Here is an 18,251-nt window from a genome sequence, read left to right on the forward strand (position 1 = left end):
AAAAAAAATAGTTCGTATTTGTTTTTAAAATCTTTAAAATTGATTGTCATGGTCTGGTTAATTTTTTAAATGTTGAACATTAAAATTTTTTCTGTACTGTGTAAGTAGTATTTTATAAAGTGCGGTTGTATTGGATTCACTCGCGATATTTCGTGGTCTTTCGGGCGCGTTCGTGGGGGATCCTCGATGCTCAGCTATAAGCGGGAAGGTCGTCGTCGACGTAGACGTCGCCGTAGTTTCGGCTGTGTGACGTTTAGTTTCGGGGGTTAGTTCTGCCGGTGTGACTGATGTGAGACATGGGTGGTTGCGCGAGCAGGATACAAACTGTTGGTCGGCCACGCGGTTTACTCATAATTACTCTTACTACTCGTCTCGCGGCGTTCACATCTACTAGTAAACCATTAATACTTACGCGCATTTAATTAATACTACGCTGAATAATATTATTAATATTCTTCATCGATTCATTCATTTATTTATTTGATAATTGTTTTATTTAATAATAAAATATAATAAAATAAAATAAAAGACGTGAAAAGTATAAAACAACAACACTTTGTCGTTTTAAAACTCGACTGTGAATTTCAATTTTATGCCTTGGCGCGAAAACGATTTATCGCGTAATTTAAATTTAATTTATTTTAGTTTTATTTACAGTTGTGTGTAATTAAATTCAAATAATAAAAATAAAATAAAGTGAATTTTTGACCATATCAAATAACGATCTCTTTTTGTTTGAATTAGAGCTGTTAAAGAATAGAAAAAAAAAACTTAAAAAAAAACCCGGAGCTGTGAAGTGTACTCAATTGATTAATGTTTAAATAAGAGACAGTCGAGCGACTATATCCCTTACATGTAAAGGTTACATATTATTAATTGTGTGATAATGATTAGTGATAGATCTATGTAACGAGGATGCATTTTTTTTTATTGTTAATAACTGTAATTATCATCGAATTCAATATTGAATTGACAAGACGTTAATATAAAAATAAGTTTTGCCAAAAGTTATTTATTAATATTCATTCTGTGTGCAGTGAAAGTGCCTTCGTAGTTATTTTACAAACTGCACAAGTATTTGAGGTATTGTATTTTTTGTCTTCGTGCATTCTAAGATTTTTATATCACTTCCATTAAAAACTTTTAAGTAACTTATGTAGAGTATATAGACGCAATTAAATCTATTTTAAACAAAATAACTTTATTCACAGTCGTTAAATTTTATGAATGAAGATATTTTTTTTTTCTTTAATATTTAATAAAAAGTTCATTGTCATTTTTAATAATGATTATGTTATTTATTTGTTTTTGAGGATTTACTTTTAAAGAAATAATAATGTGTGTGTAAATTTGCATGTTGGATGTGCAAATTTATGAATAAGGACGATGTATGTGAGCATATATATTTATGCGACATCTAAATTCGCGAATAAAGGTTCACCCAGTGAATTTATATTTTCAGATTTTTTTTTATCATTTCGCAGAGATAATAGTTATCAGTAGACATTTTGTACTTGCAGTTCTATAAGTAACCAGCCATTTAATCGTATTTTCTGGCTCGGCGCCAGAATGACGACCCAATTTTTTTCTACTATAGGAAAAAATACTCATTTAATAAAATAATTTTTAAAATTATTTTTACATAAATTTTTCCGGGCCCAATCTTGAAATTCATTTTAAAACTCAATTACATACTTAGAGCTGACAATAACTTTCATAATTTATATTTTTAACAGTAAAAAATTTTGACTGTTTTAGGTGAACAAAAATAACGATGGTAGATACGCAACATTTTTGCCTGCGATGGAATAATTACCAGAGCAGTATAACTTCGGCGTTTGAAAATTTACGCGACGATGAAGACTTTGTAGACGTCACATTGGCCTGTGATGGCAAGAGTCTCAAAGCTCATCGCGTTGTGCTCTCAGCCTGCAGCCCTTACTTCCGTGAATTGCTCAAGGTTTGTAATTTGTAATTATATTACACAACAAAAATTAACTGATTAATTTGTAACTCAATAATCGATCTCTTATCTTCTGAACTGTCAATCAATCAATCAATAAATTAATTAGTTCATTTTTTAATTAATTAATTAATTAAATATATCAAATCTACATATATGTGTGTTTATTCTCTTGTATAACAGAGTACACCGTGCAAACATCCAGTGATAGTACTTCAGGACGTGGCATTTAGTGATTTACACGCATTAGTTGAGTTCATTTATCACGGGGAAGTTAATGTACATCAGCGATCTCTCAGTAGTTTCCTCAAGACTGCTGAGGTTTTGAGGGTGTCGGGTCTTACACAACAAGCCGATTCAACTGAACGAGATGAGGTAACTAATGTACACACTCACACTATCATATATGTTGTTGCTTACTTTAATTCATTTAATTGCGAGTTTTACTTGCTTTTTCTATTGTACTCCCCTTAAATTCTAAATAACTGATGATTTTTTTAATTTAAAATTAATGTTTTGATAATATGTGCCTAATAATTATCAATATTAAGCGATTAGCTTAAATTATATTTAGTAAAAGTATGTTATCTTGATCCTGCCCCCTTTAATCGCAAAAATTCTCGAGATTGTCATAGGTCAAGCAGAAAGTGATAAAAATAATTAAATTTGGTTAATTTTTCAATATAATGCAATTTTTTATACAAAAATAAAATAATAAATAAAAATTTGTTAGTAGAGTAAAAAAAAAAAAAAAAACTTTTGGAATGTTATTTTGACTGTTTATTCTGTTAAATCCAGTTATCACAAGTGCGTGCATTAGCAGCACGCACAAATCATGTACCACCCCATGATAAGTTGTCGGACGAGGGTTTCCCACGTGGTGGTTCTCCACCGACTCCACACACCCCGACACCAACAACAGTACAGCAGTTGTTGCGACGCGCACAAATACGTAGGAACGAGAGGCGTACACCTGATGAGCATGATGACTCTATAAAGCGTTCCCGAGTACCTTCACCACCGCTCAACAACAACGACGCGACGCCCACGGATTTTTCAATGGTAAAAAACCACTTGTCTGCGAAAGTCGAGGGCAACGGTTTGCATGACGAAAATAGCCGCATAGAGGATAACATTAAGTGTGAGCCCCTGGAATTGACTGGAGGAAACGGCGGTACCGGTGGCCACAACGAGGACTCATCAGACTCCGGAGCCGCGGCCTCTGATCGGCCACCAGCTTCTGCGAGTAGTAATGAACATGACCACGAACCGGAACATCCTTCAACGCCAAACTATTTACCCGATAGCAAATTGTTCACATCCACGCCTGGAAGTTTTAATTTCAGTATGGCTGCGCTTACTACCGATCACAATCCGCTGTCAGGTGGGTTTATTTTACTTTTTAGCATCTTTTATTTTGGCCTTTACGCACAGACCAATTTATAATTTTATTTTTTTTTGTTTGTTATTTTTTGAGTTACTAATATGATAGAAAATATTTTTTATTATTTTTAGAACAAGAAAAAAATTTTTACTCTAGAGTTTTTTATTTTTTATTTTTAGCACAATTAATCTTTAGAGTTAAATAAATTAGATTCTAAACAACTCGAGTAGTATCACATTGCAACTGATGAGGATGTAGAAAAAAAAAGCATTGACAAAATAACTAAACAGTGTCGCTTTGATAAATAACGTCGTAAACCAGTATAGTAATACAATGAAGCCAGTCTTTATTCTAACAAGTATTTTTTTTTTTTTTTTTAAGTAAGCGGATATTCTTAATATAATATAATAATCAGGCTCGCGTTCCTCCAAAAGTTCCACCAGCCACTGATAAAAACTCGTAAATAATGAAAAAATAAATAAATAACGACTGAAGAAAGAAAAAAAAATTATCATCTATTATATTAGTGTCTCCAGATAAAAATTGAGCGATTTTACACGACTGACGTATGTATTAGAGTTGGTATTATTATTTAAAATAAAATAAAGTTTAATTGTGATTGCGAAATTGCGTACAGGCCCCTGTTTAAAAATCTAAGTAAGAGCCAAGGTCTCTATGTTTAACGACAGTTAAATTTTCAGGGTTAAGCCATGGATTACAGACGCCGGATTTAGCTGGGACTTCACAAGGTAAGAACCACCTATTTAATTATCTTATTTCATTGCCCTATAAAATCACAAGAATATTATTTAGCAAGGGTGTAGCGAAAAAATATATATTATTTTAGTATTACTTTTCCTCCTCGTTATTACGTGTGTCACATCGAGGTTACGACGGTTAACAAAAACGTTTATTGTTACATAAATGATATAAATGAATTAAAAGTATACAAAAATATCAGTATCAATATCAATATAAATATAAATATCAGATATATACGTACAAGTATATCAAGCAATAAAAAAAAGTTAGTTGCATTCTTTTGATTTTTTCCAAGGGCACTCCTCGCTACACTATTTTTAATAAATTAAAATATAAATAAATAAAATTATTTTACTCTCATAATTGATATCCACTGTACTGCACGACAGGTTAGATTAAAGTAATAATTATTTAGTATAATTAAATAGTAAATTCACCTGTCGTTATTAATTATTGTTTAATGGTTCGGTCTGATGGTCACTACGACTTGTGCAGTTATATCAAACTAACAAATAAATAATTGTTGTTATATATATTATATGAAAACAAATTTTTCTTATAAAAACGACTACAAAATTTTTTTTTAAATTATTAATTTAATTATTATATTTTTAATAATTGGTTGCGGTGAATAAAGCACTACTGTCTGCTTGTAAAATTAAATTTTCTCTTAATTGGCATGCGTTTCCAAATCAATCATCGATATCATCATTTTTCTATTCTTGTATATGAATATTATTTCATTAACAAGTATCATGACATCGCATTTCATTAAAATTCATTATTATAGTATAAAAATTTATTACCAAATTAATCATTTAATTATTATTTATCATTATCATTGTGATTATATGATTATAAATTAACTTGGTGGTGACGTGACGACATCTCACTATTAATAAAAATATAAAATAATAATTACTTATAAATATTTTGGCTTATCAAAATCACAGTGAAATTAATTTTTTTTATCTCACGAGTGTTAATTAAAAATGGGTGAAATTTAAAATCGTGATCAAGGTCGTTAAACAAAAAAAAAATTAAATAAATATTTATCTAGATCCAGAAAAAAAAAATTAATCTAAACATACTCGATAAAAAATTTTTTAAATTTAATAAAATTAAGTAATATAACGAAACAAGACAATTTACGAATAATAACCAAATCCACAAAATATATGAGCTATTGGAAAAATCTTATCGGGTGTTGCGAATACAAACCCCCAATCGACATTGAACCACCAAGTTCGCGTTATCATACCAATTGGCGTTAATTGACCAAGAAATGAACAAATGAATGAAGAGTTTGGCATCACTGTACAATATATTGACCGTTATGAACGTCACCTCTATGACACATGACCGTTAAAGAGAAAGAAAGAAAGAAAGAAAGAAAGAAAAAAAGAAAGAAAGAAAAGCAAATTGAAAACATAAATCCAGTAAAAGTATTTTTATAAATAAAAATTCATATAATACTAAAAAAAAACGTGTAGCTAAACGGTAGGCTGACATTCCATACTCATTGACATCAAACATATCCAACATTATTATTATTAATATTATAATAATTAATATCTATTAAAATCGTCGCTTTTAAAAAAAACAAAACAGTTATTATTATTTTATTTGCTATTAATTAATAATTATATAAAATATATTATTAGTAATTAATAGCACAATAGTTCTGACAATGACTTTTAATCAATCGTATCCTGTATTCGTACTGTACATTCACACCATGTCAGTTTTGTATAAATGTTTGTAGTCTTTACTGTTTAATTTACCGAAGGTGATAGATCTATATTATATGCTTTCGCGCAATTGGTAAGTCAGGGTCGTTTAATCGCATTTAACTAGTCAATTCACACATATATATGTATATATATTTTATACATATTATTATTATTATTATGATTATAATTTATTTTTTGAAACGTTAGGAATTTAATGGCTACGCTTTTTATTACTTAGTTATTTATAAATGTTAAATGAATACATAAAAATGTCTTAAGTTTTTATTATTTATTATGATTACGATAAAACCGCCGGGAATATTTTTTTATTATAAGCGTAAAAAGGATGTGATAGGTCTTAGTTGTTATTTTTTTATTTTTCACGTATTCAAGTGATTTATTATTATAACTTGATCTGTTAAAAAATGATAATGGGTATTACCCTAAATCTTTTTTTTATGGTGTGTACTGTATCTACGCAAAACACTAATTTTTTAAAATAATTATTATTAACAAAAATATTGTTATTATTATTGTTTGTTAACTTGGATAATATTTATTATCACAACTAAGAAAACGAAGATCGTAAAAAGGATAAGATTAAATGCGTGAAATAACTCTATAAAAAGTTTCCTATTTAAATTTATACTAATTTTTTTGCTATTGTGGCTATTTTTTTATTATGATTATTGTTGTAATTATAATTGCTATAAATAGAAGGCTGAGTCTGAATGATGAAACTGAATTTGAGCGTTTGATTAATTATTTAGAGAATTTAGTGGTTAATTTATGGCCGTTTATCGTGGGACATGAGTGTCTCGCGTAACTTGAGTGATAGTTTAGGCGAGATAACGACAAGTCTGTTGGTGAAATGGTATAATCACGAGATGACACCGTGCATACTCTCTTTATTCTGTTTACATCACTTTTAGATCACTTTTTGCTGATATACATTTAGTAAATGATAAAGAAAAAAAATTTATTCTCTTAATCTATTTAAGAAAAAATAATAATAATTATTATTTATTATTATTTTTATTATTAAAATAATAATTTAAAGTAAAAAAAAAAATTTTTTTTTTATCGAGTTAAGAATAAATTTTTCTATGAATTTAAAAAAGTTGAGATAATTTTATTAATAAAACGGAGTAATAAAAAAAGTAGCGTCATATTTCGAGACACTGTGTAAATTCAGGTGCGGTCTGGCCCGTCGATTAATATTTGAACGCCTGGCTTATGCTAGGTTAGTACTGCTAAAGTTATCAAGGGGCGTTGATAAGACAGCAGATGTTATCCGCGAAATTCAAGGTCTGTCTATATCTGCATTGAACGTTGCCAACTAAACATTGGCCCGTAAATAAAAATACCATGGCCTTGGTACGTCATTCTTTTTTAACATTCATCCATTATACGATTCGGTGATTCTATTAAACAAAAAAAAAAAATAATAAAATAAAATTTAATAAATTTAAAGATTAATAGAATTGACAAAGAAATTTTATCAGTCAGATATTTGGCAAATTTCAAACGCGATATCAAAGGTTGTCGTTCTCTATTCGTTATCTTGATTATTTTTCGCCAACACTCGTCTATTATATCGGAATACAGCGCACGCAATATATATATTTAGAATTTTTATCTATGATTCCGAATAATTAAACATATATTATTTTACTAAAAAGTAATTTTTTCGGTCTTTAGATTCATTGCAATTTTTTTTATTTTTCCACTCACAGCTCACACACTTAGGATGTCTTGCTCTTAAAGAAATTTATCTATTCGCTCTCTGGCATTTCAAATCCTCCGAAACCTCTGCAACCTCTGCAAAAATAGAGCACGGCTCAGCGCGATACACTCTTTGACGTTATCTGACAGAAATAAATGCTTCTGAGGCGTGAAATATATACGTGATATATATATCCGTACATTAATTTTTTATTTTCTCCTATTCATTATATACAGTAGCGTTTCTCTTCAATAAGCCCAACCAACTTATATATTATATTCATTTTTTATCATTCTTAACGCGTAATGTGGTTACGCAAAAAATTTATAAACCAATATAACGGATAAAGATTATACTTTCACAGAGGGAGACACGAATTAGAGCGAATAAACAACTCTTATATTAAATTATTAAATTATTAATAATAATAATTAATAATGTAAAATAATATCGACAATATATAAAAAAAAAAAAAAAAAAAAATAGACTAAAGTCTCTCGTTACAAAGTGTCAGGTCGGATGCGCTTTTCTTTGTTCGATAGGTTTAGCATTTTTGCCTCTTCTCCTTATTCTTCATCTTAAAAACGTTTTTTACTTTTTTTTAAATATACATATACATCTATATAATATATTAACAGGCTGTGTGCATATGGCAATGGCGTTGACTTAAGACAGCCTTGGAATATGTACTGAAAAATTAGTGTTAGCCGTATGACGCATTGATGAACCCATTTTTCACGTTTACATTGTCGATGTTCACTAGCTATAAAATATTAAAAAACACACACACAAAATTACCATATTAATAAATTTAGTATTACGACTAATAATATTAATAAAAAGCATCGTGTCGGCATTTGTTTGGCTTAAAAAAATTTTTGCTCTGATTGCATTGAGGTCAAGAATGACTTAAATTTTTTATTTAAATAAACAGCGTCTAGTATCTGTATCAAATATTTACCTACTTTTTTTTTTCTTATTAATTACATTATACTTAATTAATTATTGCTTACTTTGTCAAAAATTCGTTATCTCAGTTATGAGAGACTAATCGCAATTATTTGTACTCTGACTAAAAAAAAAAAAATTTATTAAGTATAAATTATTAAACGATCCGTACTCTTGGACACTTTTTTTTTTTTTTTTATTTTAGTAAAGTTTGTTTTCAAACATTATATTACTAGTCACTTCAATAGATTATTTTTCGTCAACGATTGGGGCGTGTTCACTGCCAATTTATACTTTTTTTATTTTTCTATTTTTTTTTGCGTATTAATGCTCACACTCATACTCACATTTATGTGCTTTAAAAAAATCGTGGTCAAGTAAAAATAGCACGTGGTTTTTTTTAAAACGAACTACTTAATATATGTTTACATATATATATTTTAAAAGAACTGCATTGCTATCTCCTGATGCAACGTTTTTAACAAATATTTATTTTGCGACTGTCGCAACTAAAAATGTACAAAAAAAGACAATGTTTATTTATTTTTTTTTTTTTTTAATTATTTATTCAACACAAGTTTAATAGCGAATAAAACCACGAATTTTATTTGCTCATAGTCTAAATTTGTATTTGTTATGTTAAAAGAAAATAAATGAAACAAAATATATTTCTCTGTCTGATTTAAATAATGTTATTGAAATCAATTATTAATAAGTTTAATTGACGGAGAATTGAATAGAGAGTAATTTTCTATTAAGCTTATATTTAATTATTCAACTTTTGCGTCACAGCAATATTTTAAATAGTTAAAGCCTCTTTAACGTGACATATTTGGGTATTGTTACGATCACTAAATGTCTCAAGTGAAATATCCGTGTTTACATTTAAAATTACGTCACCTGTATATTCGCAAATGTGTTCAATACTGTGAAAGATATTCCAAGGTTGTCTTTATAACATAAATTGTAATTGTATCGATTACGAAATTTTTCTTTTTTTTTTTTTTTCTTCATTTTACACAAAGTAAAATTCCGTTCTAAGAATTTATTATTCATCGATACTTATATTGAAAGTCTATTGAAGACGATGAAAACCTCGATAATTTTATCAATTAATTAGTCTGCTGCCGGTCATTTGTAAAACTTAGACAGGAGGTCATTAAAAAATTTTAGTTCCTGAAATAAATTAAAAATAACTTGGCAACTGATTAATTAATCGCTGTTCAAACTTCGGGTGCTCAGGAATATTTAGTTTAATTATTCATTGAATCGGAAAATTATTTCAAAGGAATGTAAATTTTTAAATTGTTAAACTACGAGTACAGATAGAGAAAATTTAAAAATAAAATAAAAACAATGTATATATATGTTTATAAAAAGATAGACTGGAATGATTATTTAAGAGAATCTGACCTCGGAGAACCGAAAATTTAGTTTGCCATTCCATAATCAATTTATTTAGGTCGCGTTTTTTTTTTTTTTTTTTTTTTTGTTGAGATGTCGTAAGTGAATCATTTTTTTTTCTGTTATTTTTAATTATTTTTATCAAGCTGCGTGTTGAACGGAAATACCATCACTGCAAACACGACCGAGATTCCATAATGTTGTTAGAGAGTTAAATGCCGACATCTAGCGAAGTAAATCGTGATTTAAAGTGTATGAGTGTGTATTCACTTGAATAGACATGTTCCGCAGACTTTTTAACAACACAGGGCCAAGTCGCGACACACTTGTGCAACATGTTTGATTATTGCTAACGCATACATTTACCATATAAAGACATTCATATTTATATTCATATTCATATTAAATAGAAGTTATTCCCAAGTGCACGATCTTAATTTAATATTTATTTTTTATTACACATTACACATAATTTCGCCGAAATTATTAATTCTACGAGGTCATAAAATAATTTATCGCGTTAATTCTTTTTGCCTTGAATATTCAGATAAACGTCAACGTTTTAGGCTCCTTGAATGTTTTATTTATTTATTTATTTATTAATATTTTTTTTATTAGCGTAATTAAAATGGCGAACGAAAATTATCAAGGTCGAATGAAAGTGTTGATATCAAATTCGCGAATCCAACCGAATTTTTATCTCTAGTATGTAGCCATTTATCAGTAACGCCCAAGTCTAGCTTTATGTTTTTATTTTCAATCATTTTTTATCGATAATGAACTTTAGGTGACCTTAAAAAAATATATAATAACAATATTAATTATTATCAAAAAAAGGAAAAATAAATAAAAAAAAACGATCTGGGAGATTATTTTTAAGTTAGTGTACGTGCAAACAAGAGCAATACATAATTTATAGAAAAAGTCATCCAACAAAGAAAGCTACTGATTTATACATTTTTTCTTATCTAACTCAAGTGTTTTATTGCCTTAATATTTTATCAAAGTTATATTTTTTCCTCCTTAATCATTATAAATTTTTTAAAAAATAAAACATATTGCCGATTATGATTTCAGTCTACTACTGATCTCAATCGATGATTAACTAAGCTTCTTTGTCAATATTAATCGACTTTAATTTAAAAAACTCTATTATTATCATCATTACCAATCTCTTGAAAATAAAAATAAAAAAAATTTCTCTTACAATGATATATCCTTTGACCAAAACTCAATTTTACTTTATTATTTATTTTAACTATCGCTGAATTGGGTCAATTTAATACAATCACTTTTAGCCATCTTTGAAATGTTAATAATAAATGATAAATAATAAATAATGACTTTAAATTTATTACTTGGAATATTTCGACAGTAAATGTCGCCAATTAAGTATCTCTCAATAGTTTGAAAAAGAAATTTCTAAAGATTACAATCTAAACAAAAATAAATCAATCAATAATAATAGCTAATTAGTAACTCTTATTCTGGATTGTGACGAATAATAATCAGTGATGATTATTTTAATTGGCATTATCAAATGATGGAAAATAAAAAATGAGCACCCTTCCGTACAGAGATAGAGTTAGCGACACGTGCTTATCGTTAAACCGAGACATTGTAATGCCAGCAGGTGCTTACACTTCATTTTTCATCTCTACAGTTTTCTCCATCATCCAGACACTTCCTCTCTGCGTCTCTTACACACTCACGTTCTCATATCGCGTTTATATTCCACGATATTACTCTTTTTATCTGAAATATATCTCACGCGTATATAAACCATGTATAGCAGTGGGTTGGTAGGTAGAAGGTAGCACTGTACTATAGACAGTAAGAGTAAGAGAAAGAGTAGGGTTCATAATATAACTGAGCTAGGTAGTTGTAGTAATAGTAATAGTAGTGGTATAAGTTTATGATAGCCACCCCTTATACATTTTTGCTCGTTGAATGAGTTGGCCTATTGATCGTCTCGCGAAGCTGGCTCCGCGCTCAGAGAGTCAACATCAGTCATAATACGTAGCTACGCCAGGGTTATTAAGAATAATACGCATCGTAGTAGTAGTAGTAGTAGTTGTATTTATTTATATATATACATATATTTCCCCTCAGACTCCTCAATACCTCAGTCTCAGTCTCAGTCTTTTTACTCTCAGTCTCAGTGCCTTCTCTTCTCTTTTTATCCTCACACTCTTGATTCCTCCTGAACCGTAGTCTCCTCACCTGCTACACTCTTTACTTTACCAGCAGGATCTCTCCCTTTACTACTCCCTATTCTCCTATAGACTAGTGTAGTTGGCTCTTGCGAGAGCGAAGGTTTTAGCGGGGTAGACCGTTGCTAAGGTAACCAGCTGGGTTAAATCCCGCAAAGAACTACCACCGGCTCGAAAGGTTTCCGTTGTATTGACATCCCATCTGTACAGGCGTTACACAGACTTTTATGAGCAGTGAATTTATCTCCTGTCATTCTTATATGTATATACATAAATAATAAAAACAATAGTCTTTTACTTTAGTTCTCTTGTCTCAAGCAAACTTTTAAATAATTAACGTATATTTTTTTTATTATCCTGCGTTTAAAATTCATTTGATTTTTTTAAATAATCATCTGTACTGAATTGCTCTTTTAAATAATTATTTTAATAACTATGAAATTAACTGATGGATAATTTTTTTTTTTTAAATAAGTTAAAAATTACAGACAATAACGTATTGTTTTATTGTTTCAAGACACGATACATTTATATAGTTGACTCGGATAAATTTTAATTAAAATTAATTGCATACAGTTTAATTGCTATTAAAGAAGCTAATAATAACGATAATTATGGTAACGATATAGTTAGTAAATTAATAAATTTATTTGTCTTGTTTTCAATAATACGAATTTTAAAAAGCGTGAATACTGTTATACTATTTTTTAATGGTAATTAAACTAAATTTAATTGTTACAATTATATTTTCAATTGATATCTGTAAATTGCAACTGGTACAATAATTAACGAGTGATCTATATTCAAGTGTATCGTTCGTTATAAATCTGATATTAGTAGAGTTGAGTATTACATATTAAAATTTTTCTTTCATATTTACAAAAATAGAAAAAATAAAATTATGAACCATCATTAATGTTTTCTTAAATTTGAATGAAAATAAAATCATTGTCACGCCATATATAAATATACACATCAGTCATTTTAATCCATGATCCTATACCAAATCATTTTTATAAGACAAACAAACAATAAAATAAACATTAAAAATATGCAATTTAAAAAAATACGGATGGACTGAGCCCCCCCTCCTCTTTGGTTACAGACCGGGAGGTTACCGGGGAGGACGGGGGCTGGCAGTCCGCCACGGCAACGTGCGAAAGCCAAGGGGATGATGATGATGATGATCGTGATAATAATGATGATGATGATGAAATGAAGTCCGCGAGCCGAGCGCCGGTGAGCACTTATCGAGGCGTGCAGACGGTCAACGAATTGCCAATTATCGAACTACTTGACGACATTGACGCACAAATAGCATTTAAAACGGAGTCTGTGTCACTTAAGATTCGCCATGAGACTCAGACGCTCGTCGATTCGCCCCCGTGCTTGCTGGACAAAATAGATAACAACCTGGCGTACAAGGACTCTTCTTGTTCATCGCCGCTATCCGCAGCCATTAATCCGTGCCATTTTCACCAGGATTACGCATTTAATATTGACAGCATTCCTTGCGAGACATTGATGGAAGAAGGGCCTGTCAGTTCGCCGAAGCTAAAAGATTTTAGTATGATGATGACTGATAGTCGCAAGAGTGATATTGAAATGAAAATTTCACATCGCGCTGGTACCAGCAGTGGAATCGCTCCGAGTGGAAGCGTAAGTACCAGTGCAGGTGCTTACTGTACATTTTGCCGTAAAACGTTCTCGAGAACTTGGTCATTGCAAAGACATCTTGCAGACACTCATTTTTATGTACCACAGTCACTTACTTGTGACCAATGTGGCAGAAATTACAAGTCGAGAAACAGTCTCGTTAGTCATAAAAGCCAGTATCATGCACGTAAAGAACGTGAAACTACTTATTAATAATTATAATAATAATAATTTTTAAAAATTTAAGACAAAACTGAGGACTGTTGATTTAATTTAAACGAGTGATGAAATACCAAAAAAAAAAAAAAATATTAATTCAAGTATTATCACGTGATAAAAGTATTTATATATAAATACTAGCACCTGTATTATTTTGAAGACAGGCTTTATTTTTTTTGTTATTATTTTTAATGAATGATTATAAATGACAGAGAACAATGATAATTAATTATAACACTATGTTTATGTTGTTCTTTTGCTGCTGCTGCTGCGTTATGTGGAATATATTATACCGTTTAATATATGTCTATATAGTTAAATCTGAAATAATAATTTTTAAATTACATGGAAAACAATAATATGTATCAATTGCATACTCAGCTGTTGATGTGAATAATAAAGTGATAATTAAAATAAACTATGAGCTTGTTTCGTTAAAAATATATTACATCAACTAAATAGAACGTGTTTTATAAAACTGTGACGAGTATTTGGAGATTAGTTTGTTTGTTTGTTTTTTTTTTTTTTTGCTATGAATATTGATAACTCGCGGGTGAGTGATAGGTGGGTTTTTATTTATATGAGTATATATCGATAATAATAAAGTATGACAGTATCACAAGACTGCTATATAATCCACATCATACCTCAAACTACTCGCTTCATTGCATCAATTCATCAAAACAAATTGCACTTGTATATACATATATTATTATTATTATTATTATGGTTATTTATTGTTAATATTATTATAATTATGAGTATTATTATATAATAATCTGTATCTGCGTTAAGTCTATGGAACTATTTTTGCTGTAAATAATATGCATCAGTAATTAGTAATTTAATTATACTGCAAGTAATGATATAGTTATTTATTGTTGTTATTATTATTATTACTATTACTATTATTATTATAATAAATATGGAAATGAATTCATCGGGTGTTGTTTTAAACACTAACGCCATCGCCCTCAATTGATCGCTGGACTTCTTGGATTATTATTGCTTTTACTTCTACTATGCGCTAAAATATCACCCAATCAACGACTCTATTTTTTATTGCCTATGTTCTTAATAACTATTTTATTTTTAACACTTATTAATAACGGTTTTTGTCTTTCATTTTTTCTCATCTACTTTCATCATTAAAAACAAAAATTTTTATCTATTTTTTCAAAATAATTAATTGATAATATAAATAAAAAAATAGTTCTCAAAAACCGTTATAATTGTTAAATAAAAATCATTTGCTTTGTAAATTATAATTGATAATTGAATTTTATCGTAAAATTGGAGTTTAATTATTCTAAAAGAAAAAAATTAATTCCACTTGTATGAGAACATAGTGTGAATAATTAACAAAAAATAGAGTCTATTCAGTATAAAATTAACGAAAAAAAAATTTTGTAACTTAATCATAGATTGCATCAACTTAAAAGAATAATAAGTAATAAATAAAAATACATAGCAGTGTAAAAATTCTGGCACGGCTTGTCGTGGTGATGGTGTGGCCTACTATTAATCGAAAGGCACGAGTCAATAAACTGGTAAAATAAAATTAAAGAAAAAAATAAAACGCGAGGCGCAGACGATTTAGAAACTAAATAAATAGAGCCTCGGATGATGTTTTTATGTGACGCATTTGAGACGAGGAGGATAAGTGTGCGCCTCTAATAAAATCTAATATAAATCAAATAAAGCTAAAAGTAAAAATCGAAAATTGGCGCTAAAAACTTGTGCCATGAATAAGCTAAAAAATAGAATAGAGTCAACCAAAATCAAATCAAACTGAAACCAAAAAAAAGTAACCCTGTGTCTGGTTCTGCCGCCAGGTCTGTTGGCTGGCAGCAGCGCGACCGATGAGTTTCGATGTGAGCCTTGCAACAAAAACCTGACCTCCCTAACGCGGTTGAAGCGGCACATACAGAACGTGCACACCCGGCCGAGCAAGGAGCCTATCTGTAACATCTGCAAGCGGGTTTACTCGAGTCTCAACAGTCTGAGGAATCACAAGAGCATCTATCACAGGCAGCACGGGAAGATCGAGCAACAGCGAAAAGACGAAGAGCATCAGCACCAACAGCAACAGCTGCAGTTGCAGCAGCAGCGTGAGAGAGAAATCCAAGAGAAATCTTATTCTCATCAGCAGCCGCAGCATCAGCATTCGCGAATGGGCTGATTATTATTATTAGACCGCTTTAAACTTTAAATTCACGCGGGATTAACACGCTCTAATATAATTTCATTTTTATTTCGTCCTTGCTTGGTTCGATGTTTTGAAAATGAGATAATCAACGATTTATTCAGAAAAAATTATGCAAAAAAGCAAAAAAAAAAAAACCATTTTTGTGCCTTGGATTGAGAGTCTACCTTCATTTTATTTAAATTATTATTATTCAATATCGAGAGTTGTGTTCCGCAGTTGTGTTGAATATGAAGTTAACCGGGAGATTGCAATCATTTTTTTTTTATTTTTAATTTGCATCGTTAAAGAAAATAAACCGCAATGTACACTGAGAAAAGAGTTTATTTAATGTTAATAAATCTAACTTTATATTTTAGTTTTTAGAAAAATATTTTTAAGTAAATAAATTATTTTTTTTTTTTTTTTCCAAACATTTTTAGTTTATAAATAATAAGGTAAATGTACTCAGTAGTTGGCTATGTCCCAGTATTTGGGCAAAATAAAACATTCAATTTATTTATAATTTTAATTTAAATAAAAATTTATTTTCTTCTTATAATTTAATGATATTATATTTTTTTAAGTTCAAAAATAATCACATTTAGCTTAGAGATAGCAAGTATTGAGATATTATTTAAGTAAAATATAATTAATTATTTAAAAATGAATATTGATTGACAGTTAACAATAACTGATCGCTTATCTCAGTGTATAAATTAATAATTAATATTATTGATCCAAAAAGTTACCAAAATAGATTCACACAGAAATAACTAAACAAAATGACAAAGTAATAGATATATATTAAAAGTATGAATGGAAATAATTCAAATATAAATGATAGAGATTTTTAATTATTTAATAAAACAACTGTTATGTCGGGTGATCACTTACTTCTTATTTGCAAGCTTACAATAGACAGATTTAGGTTGACTGTTGAGGTATCTTTATACGGGTATTGATATTGTAATATAATATTTATATACTATTCAATATTCAATCCAACATGATGTGAATAAAAAGTTATTTCGAGATATTTTAATTTATTATGAATGATTTAAAATCTTCGTTCACTTGCAACCTAATTCTAAAAAATGATTCACATAAAATTTTAGTCGTTTTAATAATTTAACATTCAAGATATCACGTACCTAAATACTACGATCATTAACGATTCAATCAGTCAAATTTGTAAATCTACGGGTGAACTTTCAATTAATTTTTTTTTAAATTAGTTTACCGGTGATTTTATTCCAGTAAATTCTCTTCTTATCTTTGGAAGAAAGTTTTAGCAAAATGGCGAAATTTTCAGGGGGACACTATTGATCTTGTAATATTTTTTTATGATTGTAGTAAAGTCGTCGAGGCTTTTAATAGAACGCGTAACTTCTTAACCGTTGAAAAAATAAATTTTAATTTTATTTGTTTTTAAAACAATAGATGCTTCATTTATTTTAAAAATAAATTATTTATAGTTTATACTGTTAAAGATTAAATATTAATATATTTTTTTGAATTAATAATTAATGATAATTTTTATTTTAAGTCATCACTAGAGGCAATTTTTTAATGGCTTTATTTTTAAATTCACTTTAATAATTAAATAATTAGTTTATTAATTTACATTTTTCTTCTAAATATATTTTTGCACTTGCGAAATAAATAAATAATTAATATATATATATATATATATATATATATATTTTCTGAATTTTATTAACATTAACAATCACTAATTTTATCGGTTTATCGGAGTTTAAAAACTAACGTGATAAATCAACTCAATAAATATTTGTTCTTTGCAATTAATATTATTATTATTATTTTTACAAATCTAAATATGTGATATGCATTTCAGTTTGTTAAGTACTTAAAAATGGTTCAAATAAATAAGTTCAAGTACATTTGTAATAATTGATAATAATTCATTAGTTAAAATAAATAAATGAATCATAGAGAATTCATTGATTAATATATTAAATAATATATTAATATAATATAAATCCACTATAATACTTGTGAGATTAAAAATAATAGTTATCATAAAATAAAATG

At 28.7% G+C, this 18,251-nt stretch overlaps 1 protein-coding gene across 5 annotated transcripts in view; it reads left to right on the forward strand.

Annotated features, from left to right (window-relative positions):
* Br (broad-complex core protein) overlaps positions 1–17,821 on the forward strand; it is a 30,406-nt gene extending 12,585 nt beyond the window's left edge. The window contains exons 1-6 of one of the 5 annotated variants that reach the window (XM_074246581.1): positions 518–1,083; positions 1,759–1,960; positions 2,147–2,338; positions 2,762–3,347; positions 4,037–4,096; positions 15,844–17,821. In XM_074246581.1, the coding sequence (XP_074102682.1) occupies positions 1,775–1,960; positions 2,147–2,338; positions 2,762–3,347; positions 4,037–4,096; positions 15,844–16,190 (1,371 nt within the window). In that variant the 5' untranslated portion in view covers positions 518–1,083; positions 1,759–1,774 and the 3' untranslated portion in view covers positions 16,191–17,821. Of the gene's footprint in view, positions 1–517; positions 1,084–1,758; positions 1,961–2,146; positions 2,339–2,761; positions 3,348–4,036; positions 4,097–13,238; positions 15,051–15,843 lie in introns of those variants that run through there. The other 4 variants (XM_074246582.1, XM_074246578.1, XM_074246580.1 and 1 more) reach the window with 4 other exon arrangements.
* The last annotated feature ends 430 nt before the right edge of the window (positions 17,822–18,251 follow it).

Source organism: Cotesia typhae, unplaced genomic scaffold, assembly GCF_013202065.1.
Source record: "Cotesia typhae breed Kobodo isofemale line unplaced genomic scaffold, CoteBio_Ctyphae contig_48, whole genome shotgun sequence".
Classification (NCBI taxonomy): domain Eukaryota; kingdom Metazoa; phylum Arthropoda; class Insecta; order Hymenoptera; family Braconidae; genus Cotesia; species Cotesia typhae.